The sequence below is a fragment of the Urocitellus parryii genome, chromosome 5 (genome assembly GCF_045843805.1).
Source record: "Urocitellus parryii isolate mUroPar1 chromosome 5, mUroPar1.hap1, whole genome shotgun sequence".
In the NCBI taxonomy this organism is placed as follows: Eukaryota; Metazoa; Chordata; class Mammalia; order Rodentia; family Sciuridae; genus Urocitellus; species Urocitellus parryii.
This window is the reverse complement of record NC_135535.1, coordinates 156,110,524-156,133,083: the sequence shown is the minus strand read 5'-3', so window position 1 is coordinate 156,133,083 and position 22,560 is coordinate 156,110,524. Positions and strand designations below refer to the sequence as shown.

Here is a 22,560-nt window from a genome sequence, read left to right as displayed (position 1 = left end):
GTGGGAAAGCTTCCAGTATTTCACAATTGTTTGTTACAAGATTTTTGTAGATAACCTTTATCAGATTAAGAAACTTTCCTTTATTACTACTTTTTATTGTGAACAGATGCTAAGTTCTCAGCTTATTTCAGGATGATTATGATTTTTCCCTTTTAATCTGTTAAATTTCTATAAATTATGGCAAATTATGTTAATGAAATTTTCTAGTAAACAGCTTTGTTTTTCTGGAGTAACTGATTTGGTTATCAAGTTTAGTCTGACAAATTGAGAAATGTATCCTTATTTTCTATTTTTTAAAAGTAAAACCAAAAGGTTGGTAGAACTTGTCATTAAAGCCAGCTGGGCTTGACATTTTTGTTTTTAAAAATATAAAGACATTCTTTTATTTCTTTGGCTTCAAAGGTTGCTTTTGTTATTTCTTCTTAAGTCAGTTATTTGGAAGTAGTGTTTTTTTCTAAGAATTTTAACTTTTTAGTTAAATTTTAAGCTCACTAAACATTTTATGTCTGAGCTGGGTACAGAGAGGCACATGCCTATAATCCTAGTGACTTGGGAGACTGAGGCAGGAGGATTACAAGTTCAAGACCAACCTCAGCTACTTAGCAAGGCTCTCAGCAATTTATGAGACCCTGTCTAAAAAAATAAAAAGGGCTACATAACAGTTACACTGGCAGAGTCTATCTGATATACCCATTTTTGAATTATGTGGCTCAGTGGTAAAGTGCCTCTGGATTAAATCCTCAGTACCAAAACCAGCAAAATAAAAAGGTAGGATATATTTTGGGAAGAGCCAACATTTGTTTAATTCTGCTCTAGAAGAATAGGAATGACTAAGTGAAAGACTACAGAAATAATGGTTGAGAATTTTCCAGACCTGACTAAAGACATAAAACCCAAGACCATAAGGCCTACTTAACAATATTTAACTTATTTGTAAACATAGTTAAAATATCAGAGTTGTACAGATTCGTGAAGAGTACATTGGTTTTCATTCTGTAGTTTCTTAAGTTTGTTTTGACCATAGTACCTCCATAGGGGTCTGGAGTAATAAATATATTGATGGGTTTCCTTAGAAGAAGGAAACATTATTGCTGTTGTGATGGATGCCAGATTACTTGCTTAGTTCTTAGCCTAAAACTTTTTTTGAGTGGTGCCCAAAGACAAACAGGGAAAGTGGAGGAAGGACCTCCTTGGACATCTTAGTTGGATGCTACTCCTGTGCCGAATCATCTGTTGTAAGGGATTTTAGTATAAACCTTTGAACATTTAAAATTTGAATATTTTAAACTTGAGCATTTTCTGAACCATGCTTCTGCAACCTACCTGTGTGATACTGAATTGATTTGTTATAGATTAAGGTTGTTGATATTGTACAAAAGTTTTATAACAATTGTTTTTATTTATTTTTGAAGAGAAAAATTAATTTCAGTTATTATATTTTTCTTAATGTAAATTGTTTGGAATGTAATACTAAGTCTGAGGTTTTCTATCATTTTAGGCAGCATACTTCTGCTTTTGTCCCTTCATCGGGACGAATTTATTCTTTTGGTCTTGGTGGTAATGGGCAGCTGGGAACTGGTTCAACAAGCAACAGGAAAAGTCCTTTCACTGTAAAAGGAAATTGGTTTCCATATAATGGGCAATGTTCGCTAGATAGTGGTAAGTAATATATTACAGCTGTGTTACACATACTAAGGTTTTCAATAAAATGTTGTTCTTAAGTGATGAAGCTTTTTATGTTTTTAAGTTAAAATAGCAAGTTTAAGAACAATGCATATGGTTGCTTAATTTGTTTATTATATATAGTTAAGGAAATTCTTGATAAAGTAAAAGTGGTTTCTAGAAGGTGGGTCATATAAGAACTAAGTGGTGGCTAGAAATCAATGAGACGGAGTTTTTGTTTTTAAATTGGTAAAGTTAAAAATAACTAAACTAACCAACTTAACCATTTTTAAGTTCAACAGTATACAATTACTAAATACATTAATATTTTATATAATCGTTCTCCAGGACTCTTCATCTTGTAGAATTAAAGCTCTGTGTCCATTAAACACCAGCTCTTTATTACACCCCCACCACTATCATTGTGCTTTCTTTCTCTGAATTAGATTTGACTCTTAATGGAATGGAATCATATGGTATTGTTTTTTTCTAACTGGTTTACTTAGCATAATGTTATCAAGGTTCATCCATGTTGTAGCATGTGTCAGAATTTTTTATTTTTGAAGACTTAATGTTCCATTTTATGTTTATATCACATCTAATTTTACTTATAGGCTTTACTTATTTCCACCATTTAGGCTATTGTGAATAATACTGTTGTGAACATGGGTGTACAAATATCTGAGATTCTGCTTTTAATTATTTTGGGTGTACACAGGAATTTAAATTGTATATCAGAAACTAATTTTTTAAAGTTTAAAGTATATAAGTCTACCTATTCAAGATAGTAAATTTTTAATTTTCTTTTTATTCCCTTTTTGTTTTAGCCAAATGTGTATTTCTTTATTTTTATTTCTCTTTTTGCAGTAGATCTGGGTTTTCTTATTGACATATAATATGAAATATTAGAAATATTTGATGCTATTTTTGCATTCATTTGGTTACATGCTATAATGAAGATGTACTTCCTTTTTATGTTTTCTTTACCATCCTAAATTGTTGAACCCAGTGTCCCACGAATGTGAGGCAAGCACTCTACCACTGAGCCACAACCCCAGCCCTCTTTTAAAGATCTTAATAATCAGATATGGTCACACTCTGAGGTATTGGGAGTTAGGATTTTAGATGTGAACTTTTTTTTTTTTTTTTTTTTTTTTTTTTTTAACCAGGGATCAAACACTGAGCCACATCCCTAGCTCTATTTTGTATTTTATTTAGAGACAGGGTCTCACAGAGTTGCTTAGTGCCTCGCCTTTGCTGAGGCTGGCTTTGAACTCGTGATCCTCCCTCCTCAGCCTTCCAAATGGCTGGGATTACAGGCATGTGCCACCATGCCCACTAGATGTGAACTTTTTGTGGAGACAATTCAGCACATCACAGGAAGGCAAAAATCAGTGTGAGAGGAAATTTGCACATTTCATTAAGATACATACAACCACAGTCCATTTGCTGTACAGGGGCAGAGAGATAAGGAAAGTACTGGGAGATGAGATTGTTTAAATTACGTAATGTCATGTATGAATATGGAATAATGATCCCACTATTATGTGTAATTATAATGCCCCTATTAAAAATAAATTAAAAACTTAATGGAAAAAAATGGTTTTAGATTTAGAAATCAAATTCCAGTTAAAACTTTCAAAGTAGATGGGCAGACCTGAAGTAGGTGAAATGATTTTTACCTTTACAAAATTTCTTGTTTTTCTTTTGTTTCCTGTCTTATTTCATATTCTCTTTCTTTCTTGAAACAATAGTAATTAAATGGTTTTGCAAAAAAACAGTTAATAACTGAAGTATGAATTATAAAGGAAAAAATAATCATGGGTACTTAAAAAATTGTACTTGCTTACCTTTTTTACTAAAGTGACAATAAAATGGTTCAAAAAATACATAATATGGTTGAAAGTAATTTTAGCACTCTCATAAGTGAAAAACTTTGTTGTTTTCCTCCTTAAATAGTGAAAAGCAACATGAAGCATAGGAAATTATTCTAGTAAGACAGAATATGTGCTACCTAGAAGATTCCACAAAAGTGTACAACAACATTTTATAGGCATGTATCGGTAAAAAAACAAAACAAAACAAAAAACAGACTTCATGAAATTTGCTAAAATTTTAAACCATTTTAAAATCTTAGAGTCACATATAAACTCTAAGGCAAATAAAATCCAGTTACCTAATTGTGTTTTTAAACTTTTATGTTCTAGAAAAAAGTGATACTTTGGCTTTGTGAGTGTTCATGAGGCCAAAATAGTCTCTGTATTTTTAAGTTTTCTGGTTGTAGATGTATACAATGCCTTTGGTGCTGAGGATCGAACTTAGTGTCTTACATGTGCCAGGCAAGTGCTCCACACTGAGTCACAACCCCAGCCCCAAAGATGTTTTTTATGTTAACATGTAGTGAATTCATTATTGATGATCTTCAAATAAATCAGTATTAAAATTTTTTTTAAGTTGCAATATGTTTAAGTATTAATGGTTTCAGCTTACATAAATAAAAGCCATTTGGGATACTGAATTAAGTCCTAAGGGAGTAGGTTGTTTCAGAGACCATCAAAATGCCCCCTTTTCTTTTTAAAAAATTTCTGCAGTACTGGAGATTGAAACTGGGTACTCTACCACTGAGGTGTACCTCAACCTTTTTGGTTTTTTTGAGACAGGGTGCCTCTGAGTTGCCCAGACTGGGCTTGAACTTGTGAACCTCTTGTGTCATTGGAATTACAGGCATGTGTCACAGTGCCTGACCAAAGCTGTTCTCTTTTTGGGCTTGAGGTGTTGCTCATTGGAGCACATTCTAAGATTACATGAGGCCCTGGATTTGATTCCTAGCTCTTCAAAGAAAAAAAGAACTGTTTGTTTGTTTGTTTCAAAAGTTTATAGTTTTCTCTGATAGTAAATTTTGAAAAGTGTAAGGAGAGAATGAATTAGCCCTTCTAAATGTGGCATCATATACTATAAAACTAAGAGTTAAATCAGATTATTGGTACACATGTAGACATTCAGTGAATCCTTGTATATGTGTTATATGTTGGACTTATTTCAAGTTCAAACTCCAGTTCAATGGCTGTTTGGAGTAAGTGTCAAACAACAGTTTGGGGATAGAGGTAAAGTGCCATAATTGTTTAGATTGTGTGTTGTAGTGGAGGGAGGAAATGCCTTTTCATTAAGACAAGGCATCACTAAATTTAGAAAATGAGGAAAAATTACTCAATACATGAAAATAGCAGGGACAGAAAAGTCAAGTCAGGTCCTAATCTCACAGTTTACATTAAAATATATTTGGGCTGGGGTTGTGGCTGAGAGGTAAAAGTGCTCACCTGGCATGTGCAAGGTCCAGGGTTCGATCCTTAGCACCACATACAAATAAATAAATAAAATAAAGGTATTGTGTCCAACTACCACTAAAAAATATTAAAAAATAAATATAATATAATCAAGAGTAAAGTTCTTTTGTTGTTTTGTGGAACCCAGGGGCTTTCATTAGCCATCAGTACCATTGTACCATCAATAGCTACCATTGAACTACATCTCCAGTTCTTTTTCATTTTTTATTTTGAGATTGGATCTGACAAAGTTACTGAGGTTGGCTTTAAAGTTGGGGTCATCCTGCCTCAGTATGGGTATATTAGTTTGTTTTTGCACCTCTGTGAACGAAAGAACCTAACAGGAACAACTTAGAGGAGGGAACATTTTTTTGGAGCTCACCATTTCAGAGGTCTCAGTCCATAGACAGCCAAAGATAGCAAGGCTGAAGAGCAGGTTGGAGAAAAACACCTCATAGTGGCTTTGGGGACAGAGGAAAGGAGGGGAAGAGAGAAAGGGGAAAGGGCCAGGTCACAGGGAAGATGGATCTTTCCAGGGCATTCCCCCAGTAACCCATCTCTTTCATCTCCTCCCTACTTGCCTACAGTTATCAACCAGTCAGTCCCATTCAAACTAGGATGGACTGATTATGTTACAGCTCTTAAATTCCAGTCATTTCAACTTTAAACATTACTACATTAACAAAGGAGCTTTTAGAAAAAAAAGTTTGTAATAATTACAACCTAAGGTTAGTATCGTAAATATCAAAAGTGTTTTTTCATGTTGATGAGGAAGACATTGAAATATTCAGCAGATAAATAAGACATTAATAAGATACCCAATAGATAAAGGAAATTAATGTTAATAAAAAATACAGAAATTTATTACCTCTTTAGTATCAAAGAAATGCAAATTTAAAAAACAAATGGATAGTTAATAAATGCACATGATTGTGTACTAACATTCCCTTTCCTATTACAGGGTTACTGTATAGTAGATTGGGGGAAGCTAATTGTCCAGCTAAAATATGAAGAAATAATGGAGCCTATATTACCATTTTAAACGCACAATGAATTAATGTTCTAAGCATTGAGCACGAGTGCTTCCAGGAATCACAAAAAAAGGAACTGAACCAGACATTGTGTTTCCTGATGGAAGAATACCCCCAAACCCCCAGTATAGTAGTTTTACTGAAATAAGGTGTGATTGAAGCCTTTTTTTTTTTTTTTTAGAGAGAGGGAGAGAGAGAGAGAATTTTTTTTTTAATATTTATTTTTTAGTTTTCGACTGACACAACATCTTTGTTTGTATGTGATGCTGAGGATCAAACCCGGGCTGCACGCATGCCAGGCGAGTGTGCTACCGCTTGAGCCACATCCCCCAGTAATATTGGGAGAAACCATAAATATAGTCAGCAAATCCAATCTCCAGCAAGTTGTACATGATAAATGACTAGATTTCTCAGACTTTTTGGAGTAACAGTTGGAAGGAAATTAAGGAAACTAATTTCTAGTGCCTAACCTAGCTCCTATCCCGTTCATGTATTCTAGATTAGTTATCCATCTTCTAGGGAATTTTTAGTGGGCAGAATCACTTAGGGACAAATAAGCAACATATTAATAAATCTTTTTGGGAAAGGAACAATTTCATGTATACTTGTGAGAATGATGTGATTTTTTTAAATTAAACAATCAGCTTAATCTGTTCTTGAAATATATTTTGGTCATAGGGCATTCTTGTGACTTGTGAAAACTTTTTTATTAATGTTTTGAACTCTGAAGCTTTTATTACTATGTGCTAAGCTAGATGAAATTTATTTTATATTGTTTATTCATATTGCCAAATATTCACTTAGTTATTTTACAAATGAAACACTTTACTTGATAGTAGGGAATAATAAAGAAACTTAAGATGTGGTCCTTGAAGAGAATTTGTAATTCTGTGTAGCAGGTATGGTAACTAATAATATAAGGTGAAGAAATAGAAAACTAAAGAGATGGAGGTCATGTATTATATTTAGAAATAACTAGCTTTAATTTATAGTAGCTGTGTGTCATCTTTTAAGCAGATAAATTGAAAGAGGAACTGATTTTGCATTATGAAGTATTCACTCAAGTTTTAATTTTTACTATGTGTATATATGTGTGTGTGTACACAGCGCGCACACACACACACACACACACACATAGATAGATTTTCTAGTTGTCAATGGACCTTTATTTTTTATTATGTATATGTGGTGCTGAGAATCGAACCCAATACCTCACACATGCTAGGCAAACACTCTACTACTGAGCCACAACCCCAGCTGAGTATCCTTTGTTTAATTTTAAGCTATCTTGCAGCTTTCATTCTGTTTTTATATTATCTTTAGTTTAAATTGAAATGTAATGAGGTAGACTAATTCTTGCATGTATGCCAGAAGGATGAATTGTAAACTTATTAAATGCTGCTTATGCTTGTGGAATCATTAAACATTCATCCTTTGGTCTGTCTCATCTTCAGAGCAATCAGAATATTTCATGAGTGGGAGGTCTAATTAAATTAGATGAGTATGACAAATTCAGTAGTAATGTGATGTTCTGGAAAATATGTTGTGTTTTGGATTCTAATTTTTACATTTTATTTGTATTATAGATTCTGAAGAATATTTCTGTGTAAAAAGAATTTTCTCAGGTGGAGATCAAAGCTTTTCACATTACTCTAGTCCCCAGGTAATAATAGTCATGTAAATTATTTAACTACATAATTAAAAAAAATTTTTTTTCATTTGTTCTTCTTAGTTATACATGACAGTAGAATATATTTTGACATACTATACATACACAGAGTTGTATATGATGTGGAGTTAACATTGGTTGTATATTTATATAGAAGAACATAGGAATGTAATGTCCAATTTATTCATATGAATGTAATGTCCAATTTATTCTAATGTCTTTCCTATTCTCATCCCCTCTCCCTTCCCTTCATTCCCTTTTGTCTAATCCAGTGAACTTCTGTTCTCCCTTTCCCTCTTGTTGTGTGTTAGCATTCACATATGAGATCATTTGGGATTTGTTTTTTTGGGGATTGGCTTATTTCACTTGGCATGATAGTCTCCAGTTCCATCCATTTACCAGCAAATGCCAAAATTTCATTCTTTTATGGCTGTAGCTCAATAATTTCGAGGAAGTTTTAAAACACTTTATGTTCTTTACATGTTACAGAGTAATTGCTTTAATTTTTATCCAAGTCTACAAAATTTATATTTTTATCTATAAGCTAAATTTTTTGTTTCATGTGTTTACTGGAGATTAACTTTTGTTAAAAAAAATATAATAGGAGGTTCTTAGATTTGAATTATAGATAACACCCCTTCCCTTTGACTAATCTCCTTAATTTTATAATTTAGACTTGTGGGCCACCAGATGACTTCAGATGTCCAGATCCTTCAAAGCAGATCTGGACAGTGAATGAAGCCCTGATTCAAAAATGGCTAAGCTATCCCTCTGGAAGGTTTCCTGTGGAGATAGCCAAGTAAGGAAAGCATATTACCTACACAAAGACAAACGCAACTTCTCAACCTTGTGGTAGAGTAACCTTTACTGGGAATTTTCATTTCAGTTTTAATTTCATTGAAGTTCACTCACTGCATGGTTTATATGTATAAAAATTTAAATATTTATAATTTTCATAATGAGTATTTTTTTAAGAATTTAAACTTTGTTTATTGTTTATTTGTTTTTTTATGTGGTGCTGAAGATTGAACTCGGGGCCTCACCCATCCCTAGGCAAGCACTCTACTACTGAGCTACAACCACAGCCCATAATGAATCTTTTTAAAGATCTCATTTAAATTTGTACAAGTTTCAATTCTACCGTAGATATGTTAAATGATAAACTGTGGAATTAGCTATTTTGGGATTTGAAATATGTCCCCTTTGACGACATAATAATCACTCTTAATTTTTATACTCTCTGAAAGACTTGAATACTCCTTTTTTCTTGAATATTGTGCTTATAAATTAATTTGTCTAGTAGCGGTCAATGACAGACCTCTGTTATTTGGTCAGTGTACTGCCCTGGTCCCATGAGATTATAATGGAGCTAAAAAATTTCTGTTGTCTAGTGACATTGTAGCTGTCATAACACAATGCATCACTTGTGTTTGTGGTGATGTTGGTGTAAACACTGCATTGCCAGTTACGTACAAGTATAGCACATTTACTTATGTACAGTGGATAATAACTTGATAATAAATGACTGTTATTAGTGTATATGTTTACTATACTGTGCCTTTTATTGTTACTTTAGAGTTTACAGTACAACACTATGTTATGCTACATTGTCAGCAGTTTCATACATCTTGTATTTGCTGAGTATCTAGAGTGCATCACTCTTTCTTGTGCTTTATTTAATCTTGAGTGGTTTTGTCAATCATAGTCCTAAGAGCAATAGGCTATGGATATACACTATATAGCCTAGGTATGTAGTAGGCTATGATGAATTGTTGAATGCCCCATTTCTCAGAACATGCCCTTTTGTTAAATGATGTATGACTATTTAAGCTGTTTTGTTATTTTAGATGTCTAAAAATTTTCTGAAAATCCCAGTGTAGGCCTGAAAAATAGCACCCACGGTTACCAAATATCCAGGGTTATCCAGTGACCAAGATTATCATTATACCATGTAGAATTTTACAAATTAAATGTGCATGCTTAAAAAAAACACTTAAGAACATTGGCCAGGGACAGTGGCATATACCTTCAATTCAAGCTACTCTGGAGGATAAGGCAGGAGGATTGTAAACTTGAGGCCAGCAGGGAAGTTCAGGGAGATCCTATATCAAAAGAACTAGGGAGTGGAATTCATGCTTAGCACAGGTGAGGCCCTGGGTTCAAACCCCAGTTTTGCAAAAAATAATGTAAGAATATCATATTTGTTTGATAAATTAGAAGATGAAAAGCACATTTGAGAAAATTAGGGCATACGATTATACCTTTTCAAACATTACATAATCTTCAGTAAGTTACATAATTCTGATTCATTTTAATTGGGTGTTGTTTAGAGGAGTACTCTGTACCGTTAAATATTAGATTGACTGTTCATTTTCATTTCTGTAAAAAATGACAAACAAAAATCATTTTTTGTGACTTTTAAAAAAAATTTCTTTTTAGTGAGATAGATGGAACATTTTCTTCATCTGGTTGCCTAAATGGAAGTTTTCTAGCTGTTAGGTAAGTGGCAATTCCTTAGTTTGCTGAAACTTTTTAAATTCTTTGTATTAAATATATATTATGGTGAATGATGTTAAAAAAGTTTTTTTTTTATTGTCATTTTTTTCTTCTTTAGCAATGATGATCACTATAGAACAGGTACCAGGTTTCCAGGGGTTGATATGAATGCTGCTAGGCTTTTGTTCCACAAACTTATACAACCTGATCATCCTCAGATATCTCAACAGGTTTGTTATTAAAGTATTTCATTTTTATAATATTTAGCTGAGGTTTTGATTCCATGTTATTTTATGTGTTGTAACCTAATTAACTTCACTGTTTCATGGACTCCTTATGATGTCCTTCATGTAATTTTATTACATGCACTAATAGAAAAATTCAAATTGGACTTCATTTTATAGCATTTGTAATTTCGCTGTGAGAGATCTGTGTATCTTTCCAAATGTTAATAGATTCTGAATTAATATCATTGTTTTGGTTGAGTCTGTTTATGATTATAGAGGTAGAATATTTATTATACTTTCACACAAGATTTTTAAAGTTATCTTGGCAGTGCTTAGGCATTAATTTTCATTGTGCTCCATGGTACATTTATTGTATGATATTGTCTTATCTTTTTATTTCTTCACCTTTTCATGTTTGCTATAATACCATTTTTTTAAGTGAATTCATTTTAAATGAAGTAGGTTTTACTTTTTGTCAAAATATAGGTGGCAGCTAGTTTGGAAAAGAATCTTATACCTAAACTGACTAGCTCATTACCTGATGTTGAAGCATTGAGGTTTTATCTTACTCTACCAGAATGTCCTCTGATGAGTGATTCCAACAATTTCACAACAATAGCAATTCCCTTTGGTACAGCTCTTGTGAACCTAGAAAAGGCACCACTGAAAGTACTCGGTAAGAATTTCAGTATTTTTTCTTTTGAAACCTTTTCTCTTTAAATGAAAAATGCTGATAAGTTCTTTTTGCTGTTTGACATTTTGCTACCTTTCTTTTTTGACATAGTTCTACAGGGAAAAATAAAGCTATTTTTCCTTTTGTCGATTTTTTTTCCTAGTCATTTGCTTCTAATTGTTGGAGTTGCTGAAAGCAAAACTTGATAGATACAGAATTTTAATTAAACATAACAGCAGAATTGGTATCAAGAAAGAAAAATTGTTATCTTTATTTCTCTCCCTCATTGCCTTGAGAGTGATCTTGCTATTAAAGAAGTAAACGAGGAAGAAACAATTAAAACTGAATAAACATGGGTTTTATATCATCCTTGAACCCTGATGGTCAACCCTTTGCCTCATGTTTTCTTTGCTTGCTGATTTCCTAATGTTTGATTTTATTTTTCTGCTTGTAGACAAGATTTTATTCCTCATCTAATCTAGCAGTTCTGTCTCTATTTGCTGTTTTTTTTTTTTTTTTGGCCTAACCTTTTCTCACTTTAATCTTTCTAAATTATATGGATTTCATTTCTGACTCCTAATCTTTATAGTTTGCTTGCTACATTTAATCCATTGCTTTCCTTTCTGATAGTATTTGCTAAATATATGGAGTGGAAATAAATGAGTAATAAGTACAAGAGCTTTTAAGATGGCGGGTGAGCAGAGGAAGCAACAAGCAAGGGATGGAATACTGGAATCTGAGGAAATTAGGTAGTAATAGAAGAGTGAAGCAGGAATTCATATTATTTCCCTATTTCAGAAGATTTCTTTTTCCCTACTTGATTCATGAGATTGTAATATTTATAGTTAGGAACAACAAATTGTGAATGTGGAAAACGACATACATGTTACAACTTTACATTATTAAGTTTCCAGGAGTTTCTTGCATTGTAAAATTGGTGCTATACAACATTTCAGCTTTATAGTAAGCTGAGAGAGAAAATGTGGAAAGATCCATAAATATTAGAGCAAAATCATTTTAAACATCAAAATTCTGATAATAAAAACACTGTAATAACTGGTTTTAATATTAGTTACAGATATATGGTGGATTTTAAAACATAATGTAGGAAACCAATAGTGTAAATTCATAGGCTTTTTATACTTTATTTTTTCTTTGAGCACTTTTATGGACAGTATATTTTAACTTGGTGGTGTTTGGGTTGGGGGGTGTTGGACACTGTAGACATGTTATATAAAATATTGCTATGTGCACCTTCTTGGAATTTTCAAAGGGTTAAAGAATCCCTGCTTTAGAAGAAAGTCAGTATGGTTTTGAAAATTGTGAATTTTTTTATTCATTTTATTTGCATGTTCACCCTTTAATAACAGAAAACTGGTGGTCAATACTTGAACCTCCACTATTCTTCAAGATAGTAGAACTTTTTAAGGAAGTTGTGGTACATCTTTTGAAACTCTACAAGATCGGCATTCCCCCTTCTGAAAGAAGAATTTTCAACAGTTTTCTTCATACTGCATTAAAGGTTTTAGAAATATTACATAGGGTATGTCCAATAGTTCCTTTATTTTTCTCTTTTCCCATTCCTACTAACAGATTGATAATGTTCATTTTAACATTAATATATTACATATTTAGATTGGCATAAAATATAAAAATTTGGAAACATTTGTAGTTTGTTTTAAATGAAATAGTATATCTGTACTTCAGAGTTTTGGTCTTACTTCAATAGGCATTTATAAATAACTTGTTTATAGTTGGGCAGAACAATAGCATACTAATGAATTAGAATTCTTATATTTTTCTTGTGAAGAACATAATTTGTTTAATAATACTTTTTTTGTTAGTTATAAGTGGTTCTCATATGAAAAAGAGTGGGCCTAGTTCTTTTTATGAATATTTAAGCTTATGGTTCTTTTGCTATTAGATACTAAAGGCCTCAAAGTAGAATGTTTCATTTGAAACAAATGACTAATTTGAAATTGGAACCATATGTAATTCATTAATTTGCCTATTGTTCTTTCCTGCCCTTCTTCCCAGTGTAAGAAATAGTACCCTTTACACTTGTAGCAGTACAGTTATATGAAGAAGTAGAATCTCAGCTGTTTCATTAAAGATGGATTTGAGTCATCCCTGACAGTTGGTAGGTATATCTTTGTTATGCCATTTGGTATTTTTGAGTTATTATTTATATGAGACATGACCTAAGGGAGAAGCATTTGTTTCTAGCCTATAGAGTGACTGAAAACCTCAGATGAATCTTTAATCTTTAGTTTCTTTTCCTTAACAGCTTCTTTGTATTTCCAGATTCTTCTTGCCTAGTGATGAGGTAAATAATAAGGGGATAAAGGAGATAGTCCTTTTGTTCTCTGTAAGAAAAAAGCCTTATGGATAATTTATTTTCCTTTTTATTCTTTTAGTGAAGCTCCCGAGTATTTTTCTCAACTGCTTAACTTTCTGAACTTTTTCCTTTTTTAGTATGTCTGAGATTCCTAGAGAAAACTAATTTCTCATTATAATTAAAGAAATGAAAGCCATTTCTTTCCTAGAGAACAGGTCATTGCCCAGAACACAGCTTTCTTGCAGCATATCAGGGTCTGGGTCTGCAGCAAACTGCTGTAATGAGGATACTCTTAACTTCATGGGATGGGTCTCTCCCTTTCCATATACCTTTTGCCTAGGATTCAAGACATTAATTAGATTTTTTTTTTCTTTCCTCTGAGCAACTTCTTCCTACTATATCCGCAAACCATTTCTTTTCAGGTGGACCTATTCATAAGTGATTACTCAGTCTGTTTGTCTTCGTTGTTTACTCATCTTTATTCCCCCTTTTAAAGATACTATTTTTCCTTAGCTGTGGCTTTTTCCACAAGAAAAAGAGAAGGGAGGATCAGGGGAGGAAATCAAACATTTTGTCTTTCATAACTACAGAAGGGACTTGAATAAGTAACTTATTTGCCTAGCTCAGAAACCTCAATCTCTACCAAGGAAGAAAGATACAGAGTTCTATTTCTAAAGGCTTTTTTTTGGCGGGGGGGGGGGGGGGGGGTAAGATTAAAATCTGGAGTCAGGCAGCACTTTATTCCATGGAATAGAATAAGTATTCCTCAGTAACCTTTTTGATGGAACCCATATTAGGATTCCGTTTTTTGTTAGGTTAATTTTCCCTTCACCTTCAACTAACATTTATTGCTTACTAACAATGTCCAGAATTGGAACCTCTTCTGTGTGAGCACTTTGTATATATTACTCATTTAACTTTTGAAAACCCCATAGTGTTGGTATTTTGCCCATTTTTAGATTGGAAAATGAATCTAAACATTAAAGATCATGAACCATTGAGTAGCACAATTGAAATATAAATCCGTATCTACTTCCAGTGTCCCTGCTGGATCCAATGTTTCTCTGTGTTAGCATATACAGTAACATGTTTAGGAAGGGGATTTGCTTTTATGTTAAACCTCTCAATCTTCTGGATGGCAGATACTATGGTATTATGTTATGGGAGCTGGATTAGGAATCAGAAGATCAAGGTTTTAATCCTTTTTTATGCTGCTTCATACCAGTGTGATTTTTGAACAAGTATTTCTCTTCATCATATATGTAAATGAACAGTTATATACAAAGTAATTAAAATACCAACCCCAATAGTTTTCTAGGATTGATGTATGGTTTAAATATTATATGTATGTTGTTGTACATTCCAAAGTCAGTGATTTCATTATCACACATCACTATTTGGGTGGAAAACCACTTATTTTGATTGATTTATTGGGTTAAAAGGAAAATGGGTTCTTGTTATTAAATACTTTAAAGCAGAATAATACTGGTTGAATCAGAGTCTTTCTCTCTCCACCCCCCCTCCCTCTCCCTCTCCCTCTCCCTCTCCCTCCCCCCACCCTCTGTCTTTGGTATTGGGGATTGACCCCAGGGATGCTTTGCTATTGAGCTATATTCCCACCCCTTTTTATATTTTGAGACAGGGTCTCACTAAGATGCTGATGCTGGCCTCAAAGTTGTAATCCTCCTGCCTCAGCTTCCTGAATTGCTGTGATTGCAGTTGTGTGCTACCATGCCTGGCTGGGATGAATCTCTTAAGCATCTCCTTCTGGATGTCCTTAATGCAGTCAGTTAGTTATCTTTTACCTCTTACTTTAGAGAAAACTTGGCTTCATCCTATTCTACCATAAATAAATACCTATGGATAATTAGCCACCAGGGATGATTTATTTTCATCTTTAAAGAAACCCAAGTTACTTATCAGAAACTTTTTTTTTAAGACACTCTCTGACAACCGTATACATTATGTTTGACAACCGTATACATTCTTCTTTCTGCTCCATGGTTAAGAATTAGGGAAAAATTCCATTGTTTCCTTCTTGACCTAACCCTGGAGCAGGATTAGAAACTAGAAACTGCATATTGTGTTTCCTGTTCATTATAGGTTATGTGGATGTTCTTGTTCCTCCCATATGTCATGTCCTTTGGAAAGCTTTTGAATTAAAAATCATTTCCTGTGCTCCAAATGGCATCATAAGAAAAATACCTTTGGTACCTGCTGTCAGGAATGGACATATCAGAAATAAGTTTACTGGCAAGTAATTGTGTTATTTCTGAGTTTTCACACAGGACATTGTAGTGATACTAGTATGACAAAAGAAAAGCCTTATACTATCTGTCCAGCTTAGTTGCTATATATTGTGCTGATCTTCTAAATCAGTGATTTTTTTTCAAACTTTTTTTTTCTTTTGCAAGGACCTCTTAAATAATATATGTACTCAATATACCACCCCTGAACTGAAGTTTGTAAACCAGGATTCTAAATTGTAATAAAAATAAAAGTATTATAATAAAACATATACAGATTTTATGTATTTTAAGTAGTAATTCTGAATGTATAGATTGTTTTGAACTTCTGCCATGTGATCTCTTCTGTTTTTATTTTGTGAATATTTATTGAGTGCCTACTGTATGCTTATTATTATATTAGATAATAGGGATGCAATGATAACTAAAAGATGTGATTTCTGCCCTTGTTGAGCTTATAAAATCAAGGGGAGTTGTACATATACAAGTAAATAAACATTTATGGTATACATGGTAAGTGCTTGATTAGGAAAAATGTAGGTTGCTAACTCTGAATGGTTAAGGAAGACTTCTTGGGGCAAAGGATGTCTTGTTAATCATCTACCTATAGATTTTTATTCTATTTTTTGAAACTCTTGATTTTTATGTGTTAATTTGTAATGTATGTCTTCTGGGATTAATCTTATGTTCCATATCTGATTTTCCTATTTTAAAAGCAGTGTTAATTAGTTTTCTCTTTAGTTATCAAATCAGTGGATCTGAATTAACTACCAGCCAGAAGCTTTTCACAAGTCTTAAGTTTGAAATTAATCTGTTTTTGAAGCAAACCTGTTTTTTTCATCATTAATTTTAATTCTAGTATATTAGCATTTCTCTTAAGAAAACTTACATAGCCAATATCCACAAGATATGCAGACTGCCAATTACAGCATAGTTTCTTTCCTTTTAGGATAAAATATTAAAATATTAAGGATAAAATATATATACTAGTTCAATGGAACGTGAATGATCCAGGGTCATTAAATTTTAGAGTGACTAATGTGATTTAAATGTGATTAGAAGCATATATTTATAAATTTGAATATGGGGAGGGAAACCATCGTGTTTTGTATAATTGTGGGGGGTCTTATTTTTATTTTTTTGAAAAGGAGTTTGGCTAATGATTTTAGTTATTTAAAGCAAAATACTAAAACCTCTAGGGCCTGATAGTAAATATTTTATGCTTTGCAAGACATACAGTTTTTGTGTCTCAACTCTGCTGTAGACAGCATGTAAGTGGATGGGTATGGATGTTTTTCAGTAAAACATTATTTATGAAAACAGTGGGTGATATGTAGGCCACAAATGGTTGTTTGCTGAACTCTTGCTCTACGATGAAGATTTTGATCATAAAGTAGGTGCCTTTGTTTTATTTGAAAAACCAGTGATAGAAGTTTCACTCTAGTCTCTTTCTTCCAGATGAGTACCTTAGCCACAGTAAAAAATTAGTCAAAACAGTGAACAAAAAAAAAGCTCAAAGTGCTTTTGTCACCGAATAGAGTGGTGACAAAAATCAACTTTGTACTAAAAATAGTATTATTAAGTCTGTTCTTAAATTGGGTTATCTGTACTTAAAAGAGTAAGCCAAAGAAGCAACCATTTTAAACATTCATAAAAAGAAGAAATGTGCTAAATATATATTATATGCATTTATATATGCAGATATGGACATATTTTAGCAATTAGAGAGTATGAATTAAGAATGCATTGTATGAGAGATGCTAATATATTTCAGTCATAGATTGTGTACTTATTATGAAACACTCAGCTTCAGCCCCCAGCATTGAGGGTATGGGGAACGCTTGATGTTAGAGAGGCTTGTGACTCTTCTTTATGTGACCTAGGTTGACTTGATTGAATTCTAAGTCTTAGTATACTCATCTATATGATAATAATAATAGTTTCTATTTCATGGGATTATTTACATGAGTTTGGGTACAGAAGATGTATTTCATAATGACAGCTATCATTATTGGAACATAAAGTTTGAGTGAATTTCAAGTAAAGTTTAATTTCATTCAAAATTTTAGCTTGCCATCTTGATATGAAGGGTAAAGACCTGACATTCCTCCTACCCTCTCCAGGCAGGAAGTGGTAGTGGTATAAGGTATATGTGTTCTTATTTTCCTTTGGACTTCAGAACAAAAGGTTGAAAAACATGGAAATTTTATAAGCTGTTCTCTTTACCAAAAACTTGGACAACACATTTCAATAAAAATGCAATAAAAATGCATAGACATACAGATGGGTAAACTATATACATATTTCTTATTTGTCCAAATGTTCTTTTCATATTTATTGAGCTCTGTTTGGACACTGGCATTGTCTGGTTAGATTTACACCTCTACTAGATAATTTCTTTGGTTCCTGTTCAGACATTGCTTAGTTGATTTAGTTAGTATGTATGTGAATTTCGGGAAAAAAAATGTAAAGTTGCTTTTGTTATTTCCCATAGGAAACTCAGCTAGTTTAGTTTGATGTTAGATCAACTTTCTTTATTTCTTTTGATAATTTATTTTTCTTTTCCTGAGTAAAACATCTCTCATGTTAGTATTTGAATCATTGTTTTACTCCTTACCTCACTTTAAGCTGCTAATACCACAGTGAGGTAAGGAGTAAAACAAAATGATTCAAATACTAACATGAATCATTTTGCTGTCTCCTTTAAGGAAAAGGGTGCTCAGTTAGGTCTTTGAGGTAAATTTTTCTCTTGAGCGATTTTGATACCCTCCAATTACTTAAAAACAGTTTGATACCAAATTCCTTATCCTTCCCAGCTCCTACTCTTGCCCCACCAAGATTGACTTCTTTCCTGGCCTGTGTAATTGTATGTGTATTACCAGCTTCCGCTGCCCCTTTATTGAAGGGTTAAAATATTAAAGTTGTCTTTAACCCTTCACTTGACTTTTCTATTCATTTAACTACCATCACTTCTCCATTTTTAAAAATTTATTTATTTATTTGGTATTGGGGGTTGAGGCAGGGGCATTCACCACACTGAGTTATGTCTTTGGTCCTTTTTCTGTTTTTTACTTTGAGACAGGGTTTCACTAAATTACTGAGGCTGGCCTCGAACTTATAATCTTCTTGCCTCAGTCTCCCCAGTAGTTGGAATTATAGGAATGTGCCATCACACCTGGCTTCCATTCATTCTATCACTTGACTCAAACCTTATTTCCCCATGTATTGGTTCTTGCCACAATATGCTCTACAACAAACATGCCCAAACTCAATGAATAGTGAGCATTTATTCTAATTCTTACTAGAGTGGACTGTGTTTTGGCCTGAAACCTAGACTGTTTAGCTCATCCTAGCTTCTTGCAGCACTTTTGGTCCAGTTTTGAACCATGTAGTTTTCCTGTTCCGTGGACCAGCAGTTCATCTGTGGCAAATATATATAAATTTTGTCTCCTTTAGTTCATGTTATTCTCTGCCTAAAATGGTCTCCATCAAACTTTACTTCTTGACATCCTTTTTATTTTCCCTCTTCATTTATTTATATTTCATTTTATTTCAAGTTAGTATTTTGTAATAAAATATTAAAAGACAAATAAATTAACATCTGTATGCTTCCTTTCTAGATTTAGCAGTTAACTTGCTGTCAAATTTGTTTTTCTCTATTATATATACATTTTCATAAATCATTTTAAAGTATAAAGCAGATATCACCCTTTAATACTTCAGCATTTGCTAAGAATACAGGCATTTTTCTAAAAATAGTGATATCATTCAAGGAATTTATAGTCCTAGAATATCATCTATCCAGGGATATTTAAATTTTCTCATTTGTAATAAGTTTTTTTCAATCAATTGTTTAAAAACTAGAGTCTGGTTAATTTCATTGTTTGCATTTGTTTATTCAATCTTGTTATGCTCTTTTCCAATCCACAAGCGTGTATATATCTCTTCATTTGTTTAGGTCTCTTTATTTTCTCTCAACAATGTATTGTAGTTTTCAGAGGTCTTTTACATTTTTTAAAAAGTCACTCCTAAGCTGAGCGTGGTAGTATATACCTATAATCCTAAACACCTGAGAGACCGAGGCAGTAAAATCGCAAGTTTGAGGCCAGCCTTGTTAACTTAGTATGAGACCATCTCAAAATAAAAAGTAAAAAAGGGTAAAGGTTGTAGCTGGGTGGTAAAGTACTGTGGTACTGCAAATACATAAATAATTTAAATATATAAATAATCCCCAGTATTGCAAATACATAAATAATTTAAAAATTAAAAATTATTTGTAAATGTTTTATGTTCTTGACTGTATTGTAAATAATTGTTTTTATTTTCAGTTGCTTATTGCTAGTATGGAGATATTCAGTTGAATTTTTGAATATTGAATTTTCACCCTGTGGTATGGTTAAATAATTATTTCCTTATAGATTGATTTGAATTTGAGCACACAGTCATGTTATCTTCTTGCCATATATATATTTTGTGGGGGGAGATGGTTGGATTCTGCTCCATCCACCCCAACCCTTACCATAATTACCAGGGATTCTAATACAATATGAATTACTGATTACAGTGGTCATCCTTGCCTATTTCCCATATCTTTGAAATAATTAAATACTTTACCTGTATTTCGAATACTTTAACTGTAGGGGTTTTGTTTTTTGATTTTTGGTAGGTGGCTTTGACTGTTTGAAGAAGTTTCCTTCTGTTCTGGTTTGCTGGATGTGTTTATTATGAATGCATAATATTGAATTTTATCAGATGCTTTTTCTGCATCAAGATGGTTAAATCATCCTTGCCCTATAGAAATGAATTCCACTTTAGCATTATGTGTTATACTTTATTGTTGGATTTAATTTGCTAATATTTTGTGACACACTGTCTATGTTCATGAGGGATGTTGATCAGTAATTTTTATTTCTCCTATTGTCAGTTTTTGCTTTCAAAGTTATTCTGGCTTCAAAAAATGAATTAAGAAATGATCCCTCTTAAATAAAGAAAATATTGATATTATTTGTTCCTGACATGTTTGGTAGAGGACCAGTAGTTTAGCTTAGTAGTAGAGGCTTGCCTAGCATACATACGCCTTGGGTTTGATCCCCAGCACTGAAAGAAAAAAAAAAAAACTGATTCACTAGTGAAATCATATTGGTTCTAGAGTTTTCTTTCAGGAAAATTTTATATTAAAATATAGGGCATTTCTTCTTCAGTCAGTTTTTTGTTGTTGTTGTTTTAATATTTTTTTAGTTGTAGTTGGGCACAATATCTTTATTTTATTTATTTATTTTTATGTGATAAGATCTTTTTTATGCCTGATAGTAGTAATTTGTGTCTCCTCTTTTTGTCAGTCTGGCCAGAGGCATATCATCTTTTGTAAAAACCTATTTACTTTTTTTCCTCTGTTTTCTGTTTTCTCTTTCATTGATTTATGTTTTCTTTCACTTGATTTGTCCTTAATTTTTTTTTTTTTTTTTATGTCCTGCTTTACCAGCAACCCACAAATTTTGGTATGTTTTAGTTTTCAGTTCAAAATATTTTCCCAATATTCTTATCTTCTGGTTTCATCATCTGGGTCATCTCTGAATCTGACTCTGTTGATTGTTTTGTTTCTAGACACTTTTTGTTTTGTTCTTTGTTTACTTGCTTTTTGGTATGTTTCATAAGTTTGAGCTGCAATAAAGTACGAGCTGAAGTAAATTCAAAGCCTGTAAATGGGTATACCTGGTCTTTCTGGCTATTAGTGTGGCAATTAAGTCAGTCTAATCAGGAGTTAAGCTGGAATTGAGTATTTATTTGTTTGTTTGTTTGTTTGTTTGTTTGTTTATTTTAGTTACTGTAATTGCACCACAAGCCTCAGATTCCCCAGATACTGCTTTGGGTTTAGAGTAAAAGTGGGTGTTAAAGAGTTCTTTTCTAGTTCTGCTTGCCTGCTCCATAGAGGGATTTCTCTTCTCACTCTTCTCCCTCATCAGTAGTATACTTGAGTTGATTGTTACTTGGTGCTTTCAAGATTGATAGAGGGGAGGGGAAAGAAAGTCTTCTTTTTCTTGCTCTTATTTAAATTATGTGTACCTGAATCTTAAGATGGGACTTAAGAGTTGTGCCCCTCTTCCCTCTAGGAGCCAGATTCTTCTTTGCATCTTTAGTGTGTCTTGTGTGGAAGTAAGGTTATGAGGAATTTCCAAATATATTTTTTCTTACCGATTTTTAATTCCATTATGGACAGGGAACATATTTTATATACTTTGGATTGCTTTCTTTTGTTTGTTGGAGGGTATCTTCCCCACCCCGAAGTCTCACCATATGTATTCATGTTTTAAGAGTTTGCCAAAGAGGTGAGGGGAAACTACATGCAGATTTGGGGGCTTTCCCCTCTGGATTCCTTTCTATGATTTTTTTTCCTTCCTCATTCTCTGGCCAGGCCAGCAGTCCCTATCTCTCTGACGTATGTATGGCTCCTCTCTGGTAAGATGTCTGTTTTCTGCCTGATCTCTTATCTCCTACTGCTCATGCTGATTTGGGAGTAAAATATGTTTTCTGTAGGTAATTAATTGTTTCCATGCCCTTTTTTTTTTTTTTTTTTTGCCTTATTTGGGCTGCTCTCCAGTATTTTTATATATTTGCTTTATTATATATGGTCCAGAGTTTGTAAATTGTTTTTGTCAGATGGATTAATTACAAATTATTCTGCCATATCTACCCCCAGAATTCCTCTACTCTCGTTTAATTTGAAACAACTCTCTCCTTTCTATCCCCATTATCTTGACTTTTTACAAGTCCTGGCAAATAGTAAAAGTCCCACAATCTGGATTTCTCTGGTTGTTTTTTCATGGATGTAATTCCTTACATCTCCTCTGAACTGGAATTTAGATCACAAGAGTTGATTAAATTCAAGTTTTCTTTT

At 32.9% G+C, this 22,560-nt stretch overlaps 1 protein-coding gene across 5 annotated transcripts in view; it reads left to right on the top strand.

The window, feature by feature from the left end:
- Herc4 (HECT and RLD domain containing E3 ubiquitin protein ligase 4) overlaps nt 1-22,560 on the top strand; it is a 115,579-nt gene that overhangs the window by 61,873 nt on the left and 31,146 nt on the right. For 4 of the 5 annotated variants that reach the window (XM_077799307.1, XM_077799306.1, XM_026394655.2 and 1 more), the window contains exons 9-15: nt 1,499-1,659; nt 7,603-7,679; nt 8,360-8,484; nt 10,125-10,184; nt 10,300-10,411; nt 10,895-11,084; nt 12,452-12,624. In XM_077799307.1, the coding sequence (XP_077655433.1) occupies nt 1,499-1,659; nt 7,603-7,679; nt 8,360-8,484; nt 10,125-10,184; nt 10,300-10,411; nt 10,895-11,084; nt 12,452-12,624 (898 nt within the window). Of the gene's footprint in view, nt 1-1,498; nt 1,660-7,602; nt 7,680-8,359; nt 8,485-10,124; nt 10,185-10,299; nt 10,412-10,894; nt 11,085-12,451; nt 12,625-13,118; nt 13,222-15,522; nt 15,547-22,560 lie in introns of those variants that run through there. The other variant, XR_003301367.2, reaches the window with a different exon arrangement.